The 19,187-nt window shown below is 41.9% G+C and overlaps 1 protein-coding gene across 1 annotated transcript in view; it reads right to left on the minus strand.

Annotated features, from left to right (window-relative positions):
• Window positions 1–5,333: 5,333 nt before the first annotated feature.
• The window catches only part of Grpr (gastrin releasing peptide receptor), a 33,402-nt gene continuing 19,548 nt past the window's right edge, over window positions 5,334–19,187 (minus strand). The window contains exons 2-3 of the mRNA XM_048336582.1: window positions 7,312–7,663; window positions 5,334–5,723 (exon numbers count right to left, since the gene is read on the minus strand). Coding sequence (XP_048192539.1) covers window positions 5,334–5,723; window positions 7,312–7,663 — 742 coding nt within the window. The remainder of the gene's footprint in view (window positions 5,724–7,311; window positions 7,664–19,187) is intronic.

The following is a 19,187-nucleotide window of genomic DNA, read 5'->3' on the forward strand; positions in this document are numbered from 1 at the left end:
ATGGGCCAGAAGAAATCACCTTTTTGTAGGTCAAATCTGCTCTAATGGAGACAATTTCATGTTTCAGTCTCATAGTTCCATGGGCCTTTTAATCTACTGGTAGATGGTAACTAATAAGTGAATTTAATATTTATGAATTTTCATAGTAATGAGAGTAAAACAGCTCTATGGCCAGCAGAAAAGGTTTGGGTTTGATGAGGTAATAAGTATGAAAGTGCTTTATAGACCATGAAGACTAGGTAAATGCAAAGTATTCTTTTGAATCAAACATGAACATGTCATATTTTAACACAATCCATTTAAATTTAATATATGAACAACATCAAAACCTTTTACTGTGCTAGTCCTGGGGCTTGAACTCAGGGCCAGTGCACTGTCTTTCGGCTCTTTTGCTCAAGGTTGGCACTCTATCACTTGATATCCAGCTTCCTTTCCAGCTTTTTGTTGGTTAATTGGAGCTAAGAGTCTCTCAGACTTTTCTTGCCCAGGCTGGCTTTTCATTGTGCTCCTCAGATCTCAACCTCCTAAGTAGTTAAGATTATACGTGTGACCCATTGGCACTCAGCACCATCAAAACTTAGAAAAAAATAAATTCAAATTCCATGGAATGCATTTGGAATGTGAGGTTCCACAAGAGGAAATTTGTTTTCAGTGTGCTATGTGTTGATTAGTCTGGATATATTCAGTGAGATTGTACAATATTAAAGTTGTGTATTCGTGTTGTAGGGGAGGAGTATCTGGATGGGGAATAAGCATCCATATTCGGAATAAAGTAGAACTTGTAAAGCCTTGGTTTCCTTGAATAACACACAGAGCCTAGACCCTTGGGAGTGAAGAATTCCTTTGTTTGTCGCTGTTCATTTTGTGAACATGTGGCCCAAAGTTAAACAAATATGAAAGCTGTGTTCTATTCCATACAGAAACCCAGGGCTAATTCAAAACTACTCTCTGGGCTGGGGATATGGCCTAGTGGCAAGAGAGCTTGCCTCGTATACATGAGGCCCTGGGTTCGATTCCCCAGCACCACATATACAGAAAACGGCCAGAAGGGGCGCTGTGGCTCAAGTGGCAGAGTGCTAGCCTTGAGCAAAAAGGAAGCCAGGGACAGTGCTCAGGCCCTGAGTCCAAGCCCAGGACTGGAAAAAAACAAAAAACAAAACAACTACTCTCTAACAACAGCTTCCTCTTGGTGTGGATGACAGGCATAAATGGCCAAAAAAGAAAGCTTGTCCCCCTCCAATTTCACTACCATTTAAGTGCCTATCACTCATTCCATTTTCATATAGTCAATGTGATGGTTTCAATCTGGCTTCTGGGAAAAGTGACATAGTCGCCTTTTAGTTCGCAGATGAGGACACCATTACATATGTCATTCCCTATTACCAGAAACCATTTGATGTGTGAAGAGACTTTGAAACTGGTAACTAACTGCTATTAACATAACCAAGGAGTTAGTAACCCAAGTCTGCCCGTGTCCTTTAGTCAAGTTCACTTATTTCTAGTTAATGCACACTATCATAACAAATTGAGCTCGCTTCATTTGAAACAGCCTTCAAATGGTTTATTTACCAAAGCGTTCCCCATCCTCCAAGACCAGGAAGGGCAAGGAGGGAGATTTAGGGCTTGTTAATGAGGCAGAAGGCCAGGTTCAGTGGGGGAGGGAGAGCAGCAGGAAGAACAGGGTTTAGCCATCCCAGTTTATAGAGAGTCATAAAGTCATCAACAGGGAGGGGCCTCATCCTCACTAAGCAGGGAGGATCATCTTGTTGTAGAATATGGCTCCCAATAGCAGCTGCACCTTCCCTGCCAGCAGCAGCCCGTTGGTGGGAAAACTGCTTTGCTTATTGCTTAATCTATCACTGTTGAGCTGCCGGCCTTAGGGAGGCTCAATTTAAGATAGATTGAAAGGTAGTATCTGTCAATTGAATAAACACAGATGGTTTTCCACGGCAAAAATTGATTTTTTTTCCTTCACCAAAAACATAAGTGCAAAACGTGATTAGCTTTGTAAGCCAGGCGTGAAATGTCTCAGCTCCAGTCCCTACTATACTCTGCCCTGGCAGAGAAGTGAAAACACATGGGCGTTGGGTTTCTCTCATACGACTTTAGGTTCCTGATGTCAAATGTGAGTCAACGTATTAGTTAATTCACATTAATTCTGCCAATCTTTGCTCACTGGTGAGCAAAGACTTGATCTAACACCACAATAAAGAGTCTCAAGGAAGGAACAACATTTGCCTAGGTGACACATAGCTATAGCTAGACCTCAATGTTCTTTTACCCAGAGTTCTAGGCATCTAGAATAGAATGCTATATACATTATCAAATAATTAGGTAAGGAGCAACTTGTATTCAAGAATTTGAAGGTAGCCTAGAGGACAAAATTATGGAATAGTTACTGAAGATAACAGGTGAACTTCCATTTTCTTGGTGATGCATCTCATGAACTTTCCTGCCTGGTCTGGAGTTGAACTGCACTCCTTAGATCTCAGCCTCCTGAGTAGCTAGGATTACCGGTTTGTATGTGTGTTCTTATGTATATTTAGGCTCTAATTCCAAAACATTGCAAGTTCATGGAATATCATTGGTGTAAATGAGTTCCTGAAAGCAATGAAATGGCCTGTCTCCTTTCATTCTGCTAATGTATACAAGAGTGTGGAATAGTGGTTGAAAGATTTCAAAAGAGTTACTGGTATAAGAGAAGCAAGAGCAAGCAATTAGGGTACACAATGCTTTCACTGAATATTCTACAAAATGAAGAAAATTGAGGGAAGGAGTGGATTTGAGAGGGACGAGGGAGAATGATGAAAGAAGTGACATCGGTCAAGATGCATTGTATTCATAGACTACTTTGTTGAATGGCAACTCCTTTGTACAACAACTTAAGAACAAATTGTCATGGTTTCCTTCATTTGTCATAGATAGATTGTACCTACAAATTTATAACTAAATATGTTGGGCTGTGTACAAGTGGTTACAAAAGAATTAATTGAAGTAAACTCTATGGGAAGCTCAAATAGTAACTTTCAAAAAGATTAGGTTAAAACCCAATAAAATCAATACCAGGAAATGGGTATATCCAAGAGGGGGGGCAAGGGGAGAAGGGCAGGTGAATAGAGGGGGAGAGGGGACTAATGCAGTAAAAAGTCATTGTATATGCTACAAAACTAAGAAGAGTAAGGGAAGGGGCAGATTGAAGGTGGGTGAGAATGTTGAAGGGGTGACACTGATCAAGACACATTGTATTCAAAACCTGCTTTGTTATATGGCCCATCTTTTGTACAGCTACTTAAAGATAATAATTTTTTAATTAAAAAAGATAGACCTAGTTGGAGAGAGGAAGGGTGGGAGAATGCAGCCATGATATCCAATAGACATCTGTGAAAATGTAACCAGGTACATTGGGGACATGAGTGATGTTGGGAGCAATTGGAGAGAATAATGAAAGGGGTGGTGATATTGCTCAAGGTGCATTGTACATATAAAATGACCGGTTGAATTGAAACCCCTATGTGCAGCTGCTTAAAGACAATAAAAACAAATTTAAAACGATAGAACTTGAAATGATGATTTCGTTTTAGAGATCAAAGGGGTCTCTTCTCATTGTAGAAATGGAAAGCTGAGTCTAGAGAAGGGAAAGTCTAGAGAAGCCAAAGCCAGATACCCTGAGACACAGCTGGAATGGCAAGAAATCTTAGTATGTTATCTGTTTTGCTCTTCAAATTGTGCAATATAATTAGGGACTACTAGCAGAGAAAGTGCGTACGGTACCAAAGAGCATGCAGAAAGCAGAAGCATAGAGGCTTTGCTCCAGTGAACTCAACTGTAAAACACACATTTTTTACAACTTGTGTTGGTACTAACTTAAAGCTCTGCAGACAGTAAGCATTCATGTTAAGAGACAAAAATATCAAATGTACCATTCGAAAAGAGAACCATTTCTGTTTCATTCAAGTAGAAGAAATCTGAACTACCATTGCCTTAGTATATAAGGAGTACATATTACAACACATTTTCAGAAGTTGCATGTTGCATGTGAGTTAGCAAGTTAGTGATATGCCAGAATTGACTTTGAGTCCAGCAAACCTCAAATCAGTTTCTAAAGTAAGATCATCCAGACTTTGTAGAGCCAATTTTAGTCATTTAGAAAACGAAAAGGATTTCAGTCTAGTCTTTATCTGCACCTATAATATTTCATAAGTACATTTTTCAAGTAGAAACAAATATATACTTTTCTTCCTTCAATATAAAAGCTAAGCCTCATGTATACTTCTTATACATATTCAGACAGAAATACATTACTAAAATTTTATCCCTTTCTTCTGCAATGCAGAAGAACTATGGGAAAAGTATGTTAAATGCAAACATGTTTATTTCACTCAGATACAATGCCCTCTTTCCGGTATTGAAATTACTGCTTCAATGTGTGAAGAAAAGACAGTCAAATCTAAATAAATACACTTGTCTCAGAACGCGTATACCAAGAATAAATACCATCCTTCATGCATTTATCAACAGCTGATATCATGATCAATTCTTTTCCTCTAGGGTTTCTCTTCTGTGGTAGAATGGCACTGTGATGATAATAATTGGATAGCAACAATGAAACTTTCCATCAAGAGAGAAGTCAGTGTGAGATGTCTCTAGCAACATGTGGATCTTTATATATTTATTTATGTGTTTAGTTGTATTTTTGTCTTAAAGCTATGTTTTAAGTGTTTCTCACTATTTTATATGCTCAGTAACATTGTTTAAAAATCAATCTTTGCAGATTTGTTTCATATGAAACTGCCTTCCACTGTTGTAAAGAAGGCCTCAAACAGGAGGCCTTTTCATAGAGTTGACTTTTCATGTGTAGAATTTTAAAAAAAGTTATCCCATGGTATTATAGACATTTTTGAAAAAAAGCTAAGCCATATTTTGTAAGCATTAACTTTTGCTTCAAGAAACAGGGCACAATCTTTCACAAAATAGACTTTGAAAGCATGATTTTTCTGCTGAATAAATCTCTTTGTTCATAGAATTTTGATGGCTTAATTGGCCATACCTGTTTATCAGAGCTTGATGTTTAAGATCATAATTGGTTCCCTTTTCTTAAACAAGGCAGAAAGACTCACAAGTTGAAAAGGGTGCATGCCTTGATGGATTTCTTTGCAACACAATAGTTTTCTTTGAAACACAATAATGATCCTTTGGGGTCATTTATCTATCCACCAACACCACCCAGTCTTTTGAAGGATCATAGGAAAGTACAGAGACAACAATAGATTTGCCGGCTCTTGATCAGCCATAAAGCAAGCAGGAGTCCCTTGGAAGGCATAGTTGAGTATAGTCTACACATACCCCTCATGGCAGATATTTCCATTGATGAGGCTGAAGGTGACCGCAGAGGGATTGGTGCTTTTGAAAGAGGTCATGCAGGTGGTGCTTCTGCCAGTGCTATGGGAACGGTTCATAAGGCCTGGCCGGCAGCAGAGGAGCTGGGTGTTGAACTGTTTCCTGAAACTCTTGCTCAGCAGGTAGAGAGCAAAGGGGTTCACGCAGGAGTTGGTGAAGGCCAGGAGGCGGGCACAGATACTGGTGACAAAGTGGAGCATGGAGGTGTCTACCTCAGAGTAGTGGTAGGAGCGGTACAGGTAGATGACGTGATTGGGGAGCCAGCAGAAGGCAAAGAGACCCACAAACACCAGCACTGTCTTGGCAAGTCGCTTCCGGGATTCAATCTAAGGAGAAAAATCACATGGAGAGAGACAGAGATCAGGGAACAGGGTCATAGGAAGGAAGCAAAGACTCAGACAGGGAAATAGATGGGGAAATGCAATTAAGAAAATAGGTGATTGTATAAAGCCACAGAGAAAGAATTCCAATAGAGGAAGATAAAAGAAATGCAACAGAAATAGATAGGAGCATGGGAAAAGAGAGAGAGAGACAGAGACAGAGACACAGAGAGAAAGACAGAGACAGAGAGAGACAGAGAGAAATTCACAAGGGAGAATAGAGTTAGAATATGCTGCCATGAAGAGATCTTTAAACAAAGTTGATTACATGCTTGAATGGATTGCACAATGAAATTCTAGTAAGTGCCCTCTTTTTTCCTCCAGAGAGCACTAGTGGAGTTTATCAGCCATGTTACTTCATGCCTTTCTTTGCTTCACAGTTAATGATTTCTTATTCCCTCTGATGCTCATAAAAACAATCAGCTTAGTTCTTCCTCATTGGTCAAGCCAAGAGAACTCCCTATTATTATTTTTTAATCAAGCTATTTCTGGACTACCCCATATAAGAAGTTTATGAGACAAAATGAAATGAGCGCTTCCTTTTGCTCCTAAGTCCCTCTGCCACCTCAAGGGGAAATTTCGTTCTTATTAAAACAAATTAGGGGGCTGGGGATATGGCCTAGTGGCAAGAGTGCCTGCCTCATATACATGAGGCCCTGGGTTCGATTCCCCAGCACCACATATACAGAAAATGGCCAGAAGTGGCGCTGTGGCTCAAGTGGCAGAGTGCTAGCCTTGAGCAAAAAAAAGAAGCCAGGGACAGTGCTCAGGCCCAGAGTCCAAGCCCCAGGACTGGCCAAAAAAAAAAAACAACAAATTAGGAGTGCAAGGATTGTGTGTGATGGCCTATAATTGAAGCTATGTGGGAGGCTGGTATAGGAGGATCACAGGCTAAGGCAAACAGGCAAAAAGCTTCAGACATGGGCTGGGGATATAGCCTAGTGGCAAGAGTGCCTGCCTCGGATACACGAGGCCCTAGGTTCGATTCCCCAGCACCACATATACAGAAAACGGCCAGAAGCGGCGCTGTGGCTCAAGTGGCAGAGTGCTAGCCTTGAGCGGGAAGAAGCCAGGGACAGTGCTCAGGCCCTGAGTCAAGCCCCAGGACTGGCCAAAAAAAAAAAAAAAAAAAAAAAAAAAAAAAAAAAAAAAGCTTCAGACTTCATTTGAAAAGAAAAAAGCACGTGAGAACCTTCCTTCTAGCCAAACACCATGATTCAAGCTTAAGAAATCATCTGACCTCAGATTGCCCATTTCCTCTAACTGGAAAATTATCAGGGTGCTAGGAGCTCATACCTGTAATCCTAGCTACTCTGAAGACGGAGATCTGAGGATTGTGGCTCAAGTGGCAGAGTGCCAGGCTTGAGGGAAAAATAAGGGTCAAGGTCTAGGTCCTGAGTTCAAGCCCTAGTACCTGTATACGCACAAAACATAAGTGATGGCCACCTAAATATTACACTTGTTAGTGGAACCCAAAAGAAATGCAAGAGATAAACATCCCAAAGAAGGAATTAAGTCCATTATCAGTACCCACCTGCTTCTTGACATGTATATTCCCTTCCACGGGAAGATTGTAAGCACTCTGGATCAGGTTTTTGGCAATGAAGTAGTAGTAGACAGAGATGATTGACAGCGGGATGATGTAGAAGACCAGAAAGGAAGCCATAGAGTGGATTTTAGGGTGCAGTTCATTAGAATGTGGGTATGGAGCACAGCTAATGAAGGTCTGATTGGTGCTTTCCTCATGGAAGGGATGGAGATCAGAAAACACAGCCTCTGGGATGGCCAGCAGCATGGAGATGATCCAGATCAAGGCAGCTTTCAGGCAAATCTTCATTAGGGCATGCGATGCCTGGATATCCATTGGTCGGACAATAGCTTTGTACCTGGGCAAGAAAGAAGGAATGTACTGCATAAGTCACCTAACATGGATGCCAGGGCCAGGACTGGACTGAGGCAGGTTAGCCTCCTGACATGTAATATTAAAAGAAGTACTCACTCTCAAGTTTATGAAAATGCTGACTGAACCCACACAACCTCAGCAGTGAACACCTCCTTGAATTTGTCTGTTCCCTTTCTTCAGCAATAGCAGTCTGCCAATGTCCACATTTCTTCTCTGTCTCTCTCAATCTCTCTGTGTGTGTGTCTTGTTGTATACAATATCATGTTACCAAATATGTATCCACTGTGGCTAATTAACGTGTACTTTATTTCACATGACCATCATTTTTTTTTTGTTTCTGTGAGAACATGTGCAATTGACTCAGTTATTTAAAAAAAATGTAATATATTCTTATGAACTATAATCATCATGCTGTACAATTCACAATATTTCTTGATTTGGAAACTGCTTGTCAGAAAAGCTGATATTAGGGCTGGGAATATGGCCTAGTGGCAAGAGTGCTTGCGTCCTATACATGAATCCCTGGGTTCAATTCCTCAGCAACACATATAGAAAACAGCCAGAAGTGGCACTGTGGCTCAAGTGGGAGAGTGCTAGCCTTGAGTAGCACTCATACCCTGAGTCCAAGCCCCAGGACTAGCCAAAAAAAAAAAAAAAAGCTGATATTCCTATTATTTTTCTTACCACAGAAATTAGTAACGACGCATGTTGTTGTTTAAAGTGAGACAGAGAAAAGGAGGGTAGCTTTTTTTTTTTTATTGGCCAGTCCTGGGCCTTGGACTCAGGGCCTGAGCACTGTCTCTGGCTTCTTTTTGCTCAAGGCTAGCACTCTGCCACTTGAGCCACAGCGCCGCTTCTGGCCGTTTTCTGTATAGGTGGTGCTGGGGAATCGAACCTAGGGCCTCGTGTATCCGAGGCAGGCACTCTTGCCACTAGGCTATATCCCCAGCCCGAGGATAGCTTTTTATTTTTGGTAAAATTCCACATTTTGAGTGTTCAAACATAGTTCAAGAACTTAAGTCACTGAATATTCAAAACAGGTCTGTTCCTTCTTTCAAAGGATGGAGAAAGGATGGTCTAGTGAAAATTTTATACCCAAGAGACACCTCATCACTGTCAAATCTTTCATTTTCCTCTTTCACCTTCAGATTATTTTCTCTTACAGTCCTTATTGGCTTGTGAGACATTTGTTCCCTTTTCTTAGATCAAGTACTCCGGGAAACAGACATAGAAGTCAGGAAAATTTTGATTGAAAAACACTTACAATGATCTGAGTTCAAGTTCAGACTGCATAATTTACTCTCTGAGTCTCGACTTTCTTACCTATGAAATAGAATAATAATTCCTATATTGAAAGGTTGTTGAAGGAGTGCAAAAGAGAATCTGTACAAGGCCTGGAGGTTCTAACTTGCTGGATTCTTTCCACATCTCCCATCTCCTAACTCTCATACAAATACAAATGATATAAAGTAGGTGTTTTGGCTTTTTTTCATCTTTATCAATCTCACCATTTTGATGTTCCCCTTCAGATAAATGTGTATACAATACCCAGGATGTGAAAATCAAATACAATCATACACTATCTTTCATGTTTTAAATGTCATGAATTCAAAATAGCTGCTCAATAGTTCCCTAGGCATTCTGAACCTAGGAACTGAAGATTCCCAAGAGAGATGAGGTAAGCTGTTCACACTGGTTTCTAAGTCATACATGAGTGAATAACCTTCTGACACAATATGTTGTAAACCAACTGTACAACTCAGAGGGAGGGCAGAATTGGGGATGAGGGGAGGTGCGAGAAAAATGAGGGAGGAGGTAACAAGCTTGACAAGAAATGTACTTACCACTTTATATATATAACTGTAACCCCTCTGCACATCACCTTGACGATAAAAATTTTAAAAAATGATCAGAAAAGAAAAGAAAGATAGTATAAAGTTTGGTATGATGCTGTAGGCCTGTAGTTCTTTTTCTTTTCTTGGTACTGGGAATTGAACCTAGGAAGTTGCACTTGCTAGGCAAGTGCTTTGCCACTGAGATATATCCCAGCCCAGGCCTGTAGTGCTAGCATTTAGGAGGCTGAGGCAGAAGGCTCACAAGTTTGAGGCCAATCTGGGCTACATAGGAAGACGCTATTTGAATAGCTCTACTTCCAAAAAACAAAATATAAGGATTTTCTTATATATTTCTTGTAAACAATAATTTGAATTTAAATCTAAGCCTTTAGATTTATGTGCCAGTTTTCAGGAAATGCAGGGATAGAGTAACTTATAAAATAATGTGTTGAAGACAGGAATTAGCCAAATTCTGAGTTGGAAAATTCTACAAAAATGATGATTCACGTTCTCATTTAAGGAGGATTTTTTTGTATGTATAATTGATGATAGCATGGGATTATTTTAATGTACTGAATATAATAATGATATTATAGTCTTACGTTTCTCAAGAGACCTTGTTTACTATAAGACACATTGACATATTTATCAGTGAAACAATATGGTATTTAGGATTTGTTTTTAAATATCAATATATTGACATACTGTTGGGGACTCAGTTTTGGCCTTGGTGGGGGAAGGGCGCCAAGAGCGAGACGCTGCCCTTCCCCCAGCCCTGGGGCAGTGTAACAGCGAGTCCCTCCCACCTTCCGGCCTCAACCGGAAAAGAAGCCTCCCGCCCCTGGGGGGCGAACACGTGCGTACCACCATGATAGGGTTGTCCAGCCCACAAAGGAAGTTTCATGACATCACCTGATGGGCAGCTCGGCTTAGCCAATGGCCCAAGTCCTTTCCTTTCCCGCCATGACCGCTATATAAACCCCCCTCCCAAATTAAATCCTTTGAGACTCATTCAACCATCCAGCCGTCTCCCCGTTATCTTTGTCCTGCAGTTCCTGACACATTATGGGGGGCCAAGGAAGGGATTTCGGCACCCCACTTCAGCCTAGAGCAGTCCAGAAAGGACACGCCTTACTCCTTCTGCCGGTATGAGGGGTAGGGCGGATTTTCTTCCATAGAATCGAGGTTCAGGCATTCCCCCCCAGGAGATGGGGGGAAGGGGTCCTCGAGACCCCGACATTGGAACATCTCCTCCGGGGAAGGGAGGAGAAGGGGTCCTCAGAGATCCCGACAGATGGCGCCAACGCGGGGCTTGAATGCACGGCCAGGAATTTTGGGCTTCAGAGACCCCCACAGGCTGCTCTAAGTACATGGTTTTCAGGAGTGGGACGTGTCGCCAAATGGGGGGGCAAACGCATGAAGAGCAGGTGGGCTCGCGGGGCTTTGCGAGTCCCGCGACGCGGCTTCGGGCAAGGAGACCCGGCAGGGGAGCGCTCGGGATGGAGGCGGCGCAGGCGGAGGCGGTTCCCAGAGCGGGTGCCGCCATCCCGCCGGGTCACGGGCCAGGGGGCCCCCACTCAGGTTCACAAGCGGGTGGCGTGTGCTGGGGCCCGCGCAGTGTCGGGCGTCGCTGGGCGTCTAGTGGGAAAACCTTTGGGCTGCCGGGCGCGGCGGAAGCTCACGGCGAAAGCGCACGATCGCCGCCGGAACACAGCGGGCGCGGGGGTTTGCGAGCAACGCCTGCGCTGGGGCCCTCGTGGCCTCGGGCAGTGCCGGGCGTCTAGTGCGGAAGTCTTTGGGCAGCCAAGCATGGCAGGCCGAGCATGGCGCCGCGGAAGCGCAGCGGCGGCAGAGCTTTTGGGAAAAAAACTACTTTGGGCCAAGCTGCAGGTCTCACGGCAGCTGGGCAGGGCACCAGAGCGGTTAAGTTCTGCCTATTGTTGGTTAAATCCTGTTTTCTCTAGCTGGTCAATGCATGTGGTGGGCAATGGAGTCCTCCATTTTGAAGGTGGAGTCCCACCCATTCCCCCAGGTGATGGGCGTGCCAGACTCCCCTGGGCTGGGCGGGGACTCAGACTAACAGGCCTCCAGCGATTGCGCTGCAGCTGGGAGGGGCTAGCACCCTGCCGTGCTTGCCTGCACGGTTTCTCTCTGTGTCAGATTTACAGTTACAGATGAGGTAAAACCAGGAAAAGCTTCAAATTGTGAACTAAAACAAAATATTAAAGCGGGAAAGAAAGAGTTTTAATACAATAATAGGTAACTTGATTGGATTTCCTATAATTACCAGTTCAAAGATACTGAAAACTGGAGGAGTTTTTCAGGATGGATAAAAAAAGTTTGATTGTTTGGTGTGGTTTAAAAAAATTGTCAGGTTGGGAGTCACAGATTCATCTTGGGATTGGGTGACTAGGAGAGGTTTCCTTTTTGTTTTTTATTCAACCACGTGGTTCTATTATGGGCAAATTAATACCATTTGCCACTAGAATTCCAGAAAACTTAAATGGCCAATCAAAAAAGCAATTTTAAGAGCGCTCAGCGTTTTTATGTGTGTGTGTGTGTGTGTGTGTGTGTGTGGCTGTTGGTAAGATTTAAAAGCAGAACAAAATAGGTTTTCAGCCCAAAGTTCGGATGCAAACAAATGGGCCTAAGAGAAATTACATAAGGTTCACATATGCAACATGTGGCATAAGTACAGTGATGTAAAACCAGTGTGTTATTTTTATATTCAGTATGTTAAAAGTTAAGTGTGCATCTAGTCCTGACAATTCTTTGGCATAAATTAAGATTTTACCTTCCCATTTTTATCTCCTGTGTTCTCGTAAACTCGCAAGATCAAGAAATTGGAATCGTTTCATACAAATGTGACTATTAACCTAAATTTTCCTGATCCAAAATTGACATTTTGCTTTATAGGATACAGGTCCAATGTGTGTGTATTAGCTGCATGGACTGTGACAGAGAGCCACCACAGTCTGTTCCCAAACTGCCTGGTCTCACTACTAATGATCTTTTCCCAAGATTAGAGTTGGGTTCATAAATAGTCCTCTCCTAACAGTTACTCCAGGTTAAATCACCATAGTTATGTTAGTGGCCACAGAGCTAGCCAGGTGGATTTTGTGATTAAGAAAATCTTGTCACCCTGCTTAACCAGAAGGGCATCAGCCTACCAGAGCCAGGAATGCTGGGAAATTTTAAACACCCTAACCAATCTATATAGAAATTTTGCAGGCAACCCAAAACGAGATGTGACAGTCTATCCAGAGATGCCATTGCAGCCTTGCCCAGATTTCTCCATCGCATGGCATGGAACTTGCCAAATTGGGACGAGGGACGCAGCCACTGCTGGGATTGAGGAGTCCACACTGCTTTTATCTGTGTTCTCTTTCACTTGCCAGTGGGATTAAATGGCGTGATTCAAGTTGATGGCATATAAATCTCATGTTCTCTAAGTGTTATAGCAAAATCTTAACAAGAAGTTTTTGGTCAGCTCTCAATGAGTTAAAAATGGATTATCTCTGTTGTTTTTCCTTGTTGCTCAATGGAGATAAAAAAGGGCTTGTATGACTAAGACTTTCTGGATATAGTTCAAAGCCAGCCCGGGCAAAAGAAAAATCTCTCTAAAATTCCACCTCCCAGTTAACCAGCAAAGAGCCAGATTGAGAGCTCTGCTACAGAGAACCAACAAAATGCTGAAAGCAGCACCGTGACTCAAGTGGTAGAGCACTAGCCTCGAACAGAAGTGCTCAGGGATAGTGCTCAGGCCCCGAGTTCAAGTACAGATGGGAGAATGCAATTCCAGCAACAAACATTGAAAGTCCTGGAACTTAGCCAGTCCAGGAGACGGGAAGGTAGAGTGGAGTGAGAGGAGAATGGTGTCATATTATCCTAAAGGGAGCTGCCTTGTCTCACCCTTTCAAAATGGATCAGAGCCGGGAAATCGAGAGAGGTAATACCTGTCCATTTTCCTTTTTCTGCCAGTTGTATATATGTATATATATATATATGTATATATATATATTTATTTATTTTGCCTCTGACTGGCTACGCCAAATTGGTTTTCTATCACTAAACACTTCTTTCAGTCATTTCTCCTTACCTCTTCACTTTACAATTGGGTTTATGCTCCAAAAGGAACTTTTCCTGGCTTATGCCCAGGGTGTGTTCTACGTCATTCATGCCAACCAGCTCTGAGAACTTGTCAATACTTTGCCTGACCTTTTTAAAAGTCTCTTTTGACAGAATAACATCTCTTGCTGAGATTACCACCTGGGAATTTGCCGTTCATAGCCGTCACCCTAACACAGACCTGAACCCTGGAGGCCCCAGCCCTGGAAACTTCTGGGTATGCCCAAGATGCAGGAGGGGCCAGAGGAGACCATAGCACTCTCTGGCCCACATAGGGGTACTGGCCCCCTCCTCCTCCCGTGGTCATTCGGACTTGGCTGAGTGCCCTCATCCACCATGTTGAGCAGCTCCTGCAGAAGGCGGTGGGTAGGGGGCCCATGGCTCTCTAGGACCTCCTGAAGGTGCTGGTACCCGATGCATTCCTTGCACACCTCCTGTGGAGCCATGTTGGAAAGCAGATAAGAGTTGAGGGTATTGACACTCAACCCCAATGTTTTGTGATAGAAATGTTTGGGAAAAGTAAGTGCAAAGCTTTAGCGCCTTCGCTTCAATGTTTATATATAAAAGAATGTTTTACTAATCACTTATGTCAAAGTTATCAGCTACTGTGAGCTACCAGGAATGCCAGAGTTTCAGCCTACTTCTACCTTACCGCCAAAAGAGGAATGTCTGCACTTGGCGTGAGACCAGCTAAGGACTCCAGCGTCTCTGGACGAAATCACATAGATGGCCCCTTACCTACCCCTCACCCCTTTTGTGGAAGGGGCCCCAAAGATCTTATGTCAGCATTTGCCTTATGCCCACACGTGCCATGTATTTACAGAATCCCCTGCTCATTTAAAAAACTAAAAAGGGGGAGATGTTGGGGACTCAGTTTTGGCCTTGGTGGGGGAAGGGCGCCAAGAGCAAGACGCTGCCCTTCCCCCAGCCCTGGGACAGTGTGGGAGGGAGCCCCTCCCACCTTCCGGCCTCAACCGGAAAAGAAGCCCCCCACCCCTGGGGGGTGAACACGTACGTGCCACCATGATAGGGTTGTCCAACCCACAAAGGAAGTTTCATGACATCACCTGATGGGCAGCTCGGCTTAGCCAATGGCCCAAGTCCTTTCCTTTTCTGCCATGACCGCTATATAAGCCCCCCTCCCAAATTAAATCCTTTGAGACTCATTCAACCATCCAGCCGTCTCCCCCTTATCTTTGTCCTGCGGTTCCTGACACATTATGGGGGGCCGAGGAAGGGATTTCGGCATCCCACTTCAGCCTAGAGCAGTCCAGAAAGGACACGCCTTACTCCTTCTGCCAGTATGAGGGGTAGGGCGGAGTTTCTTCCACAGAATCGAGGTTTAGGCATTTCCCCCCGGGAGATGGGGGGAAGGGGTCCTCGAGACCCCAACATTGGAACATCTCCTCTGGGGAAGGGAGGAGAAGGGGTCCTCAGAGATCCTGACAACATACCATTTATGCAACTAAAATAGACAAAAACAATGCAAATATTTTCTCTTATCTAATATTTGCAATATATCAAAGAGTGGAATGGAATCCAATTTCCTAAGCTATTGTTTTGTTCCAAGCAAAGAATGACATCTACATTACCTCATTTATGTTCCATATTACCCTAACAGGTTAGTATTACTCCCATTCCACAGATGGAAAATTGAAGCTCAGGTAGTTTAGGAGATGGTGAAGAAACATCCAATCTAGGACCACAGCTCCTTCAGAAGGAGATTTGGATAAGTTCTATCTAGGTGCAGAAAAATAGAGTAGAAACCAGACACTAGACTTCCAGGAGTCCAAGTCAGGACTGCAGTTACTTGGGACACACACACACACACACACACACACACACACACACACACACACATCTCTGCATCCCTGAGCATAGGTAACACAGGTGACCTACAGAGTGACCCCCCTCTCAAGCTCCAGCCACCACCTTGAAAGTTTCTGAGACCCTTGTGCTGGGGGAAGCAGGTCTCAAGGCATATAAGTTTCTCAAATGTATATAGACCATACTATACCCCCCCCCTAAGATGTCTAGTAGTCTGTGGAACAGGGAACTGATTAGTCTACGTCTTCTTCTTGCTTCGCTTGTTCTGCCCAGAGCTCCCAATCCAGGGGGCCACCACTAGGTTGTTCCTGTTTAGTAGTGAAGCTGGTTGAACTAGAGTGGATACCTGATCTGAATCATCTGGTTTATGGAGAGAATGAAGCTAGTGAATGATTGAAAACAAAAGATTTTGATGTCAAGGAAGTGATCAAGGCAGCCATTGATAACTATGTAGCTGGCGAATAAACACAGTAGCTGTATTGAGAGAAAGACAAAGACATAAGAGGAAAAGTTGAGGTATTGTGGCCCTAAGTAATACACAAAGTCCTTGTTTTCTGGCCCATACACTACTGTCAAATGCAGAAGAAATCTGTTGTAATCTTAAAATATTTTCTCATCCTCATTGCACTGGAGTTAATTTGTGTCTTCTGTTCTTTGCCAACAAAATAGCTTCATCTAAAACATAATGACCATTTAAAAATTTATTTCTATGATCAGTTCCCATCTATCATTCCCACGTTACTGTCTCTTGAGAGACCAAGCTGTAACTTCCCATTTACCCAAGAGAAACACAAGTTCCTAAATTGCATTACATCTTACCTTCCTCTTTTCTTTGTGTATAATCCAGAATCTCTCTATGTGTGAATTCAATCCTTCCAAATTTCAGCTTAAGTGTCATCTTCATGAATCTTTTGTTGAGTATGTCTCAAACTTAGTATTTTTCTTTCAATTTTATGACTAGATTATTAATTCTTTTCATTTTTTGTGTGTTCTATGAACTGTCTTGAATTAATTATTTGCTAGCTTTCTATGGGCATATCTTTTCTATGTAATTTTCTTTTAAATTTCCCAAGGTCAAAAGCTTATATTTTGTGTCCTTCTCTTCTTTCTGTATCACTAAAAATGCCTCAAGTCCCTTGTTCTGCCTGTCACTTATCTTACCGAAAATACTTGCTAATTAATTACTCAATAATATATGACTTACAGACAAGTCTCTTATTTTCAACTTTTCATAAATGATAGACTAGATTTGCTTACATACAATACTTAGTGAGAATTATTCTTCCATAAACAGATTAACTCCTCTGATGACATTATTCTTTCCCACCTCCAAAACATCTGTGCTTCATTTTTCTTAGGTAAACAATGGAAAGGTTGAAAAATATTCTTTAAAACAAGATTAATGTAACAAAGAGATTCTTGACAAATAAAAGTATCTGGCTGTCAAATTCAGAGATGAAACCTTTTCCCACAAAAGGTATATCTGTTATTCAAATATGAGCAGTTCATTTTTATAGATTCATCATTTTAGTCCTTATTTGTCCATAATTACTTATTGCAGTCAATAGAAATTGTTGAACAACAATATTTTAAAACTCCCACTATTATCCAAATGTACATTTTTGTGGAAAAGACTAAGGTGAAGTAGAAAGCTAAATGAACAAAATGGTCTCTAGGGTAACTGACACATTTGGTGCATTTGAATGCGAGTCCTACCCAGTAAGATTGGGCAGAACCACGAAACACTGGCTTTGTTTGCTCCTGAGAATAACACCAATAATTTTTTTCTATTTTCTTCTTTGTTGTCAAAGTGAATTACAGAGGGTTACAGTTTCATATGTAAGGCAGTGAGTACATTTCTTGTTCAACTTGTTACCTCCTCCCTCATTTTCCCCCCTGCTCCTCCCTCCTCCCCTTTCCCTCTCCTCCCCATGAGTTGTACAGTTGGTTTACACCAAATGGTTTTGTAAGTATTGCTTTTGGAATCATTTGTCTTTTAATCCTTTGTCTCTTGATTTTGGTATTCCTTTTCTCTTCCCTAGTTCTAATACACGTATATACAGTATCCAGGGTACTAAGATCAGATACAGTGATAGCAGGGGTGAAACCACAGGAAAGGAATATGAAAGAAACAACAACAACAAAAAAGGTACAGTTTCACATGTCATGTTGAAAATAACTATAACAATGGTATACTACTTGTTTCCATACCTTGGAGTTCATTTCGCTTAGCATCATCTTATGTGTTCATAAGGGCATAGACATTGGGCTATTGTGATCTTCTGCTATGCCTAGCCTAAACATGTACTAATTATTCCCTATGAGGGAAACCATAGAGTCCATGTTTCTTTGGGTCTGGCTCACTTCACTTAGCATAATTTTTTCCAAGTCCTTCCATTTCCTTACAAATGGGGCAATGTCATTCTTTCTGATAGAGGCATAGAATTCCATTGTGTATATGTACCACGTTTTCCTGATCCATTCGTCTACTGAGGGGCATCTGGACTGGTTCCATATTTTAGCAATGGCTAATTGTGCTGTGATGAACATTGTTGTGCTGGTAACACCAGTAATTTTTTGAAGAAATGTAAAGCAATTATTAGCTGGCTTGTAAGATGGCAATAACCTGGAGCAAAGAAATCTTATGCCCCTTTGAACTACTGATATGTAAATGAAGAACTTCGGGATCCTTGGTGCACATCCAATCATTTCCCTTAAGTATGTCATGGATTACTGTTACCTTTTTCTGTTTTTCTTTTTCCCCAAGTAAATAGCTCTAATGTTCTTTACTATTCCATCCCAATATGCTGTAGCTTTTGCTGGTCTCTAGTATGGAATAGGTATCAGAGTACAATTTCTAGGGAGACGGCAGGATGGAGTGAAAAGGGAGGACAAAAGAGAAGAAAAAATGAAGAATGTAGACAGAGTGAGAAAGAGGCAGAAAGAGAAGATGGCAGGGAGGAGGTAATAAATTGTACAAGAAATGTACCCATTGCCTTACATATGAAACTGTAAGCCCTCTGTACATCACTTTGACAATAAATAAGTAATTATTGAAAAGAGAGAGAGAAGATGGCAGGGAAAGGGAAAGGACGGAGGGATGAGAAGAAGAAAAGACTGAAAGTAGAGCCTATCTAGCAATTCAATTGTATTTCAGAAGTACCAATCCCCAGCTGATCTATTCATCAGGGCTTGGTCAGGATACCTTGCTACCAAAAGCTAAGCTAGAATAAGACAGTGTGCTGTTGAAGAGAATTGGGAACACTAAGTGAAGTCCCTAAATCCCCTTCTCTGAGAATTATTTTAAAATAGGGCTCTAGCTAAGAAAGTGATGACAATCTCAATGAAGAATAAAATAACTATTCAGAAAAACGTGCTTCCCAAGGTAGCTGGTAGAGTTGACACAGTTGTTGCTATTGTTTCCTTGTCCTGGATTTGGTAGATATTGTATTAAAAAGGGCAAGTATATATCAATATTAAACTTGGGAAAGTTGATGAGCAGGAAGTCAGTTTCAATCCTTCTTGCTTATTATAATAATATTGAATCGAGTCTTCTTTGCTATTAAATGATAAAATGTTCCAAGCAGCAAATGTCAAATCCAGGGCAAATATATCCCAGTTTTATTTGTGTACTAATTGGGCAGTGAAATGAAAATGGACTTTGGATAGAGGGGGTGAATGATGGAGGGGGTGACATTGATCAAGATGCATTATACT

The sequence above is a fragment of the Perognathus longimembris genome, chromosome 28 (genome assembly GCF_023159225.1).
Source record: "Perognathus longimembris pacificus isolate PPM17 chromosome 28, ASM2315922v1, whole genome shotgun sequence".
In the NCBI taxonomy this organism is placed as follows: domain Eukaryota; kingdom Metazoa; phylum Chordata; class Mammalia; order Rodentia; family Heteromyidae; genus Perognathus; species Perognathus longimembris.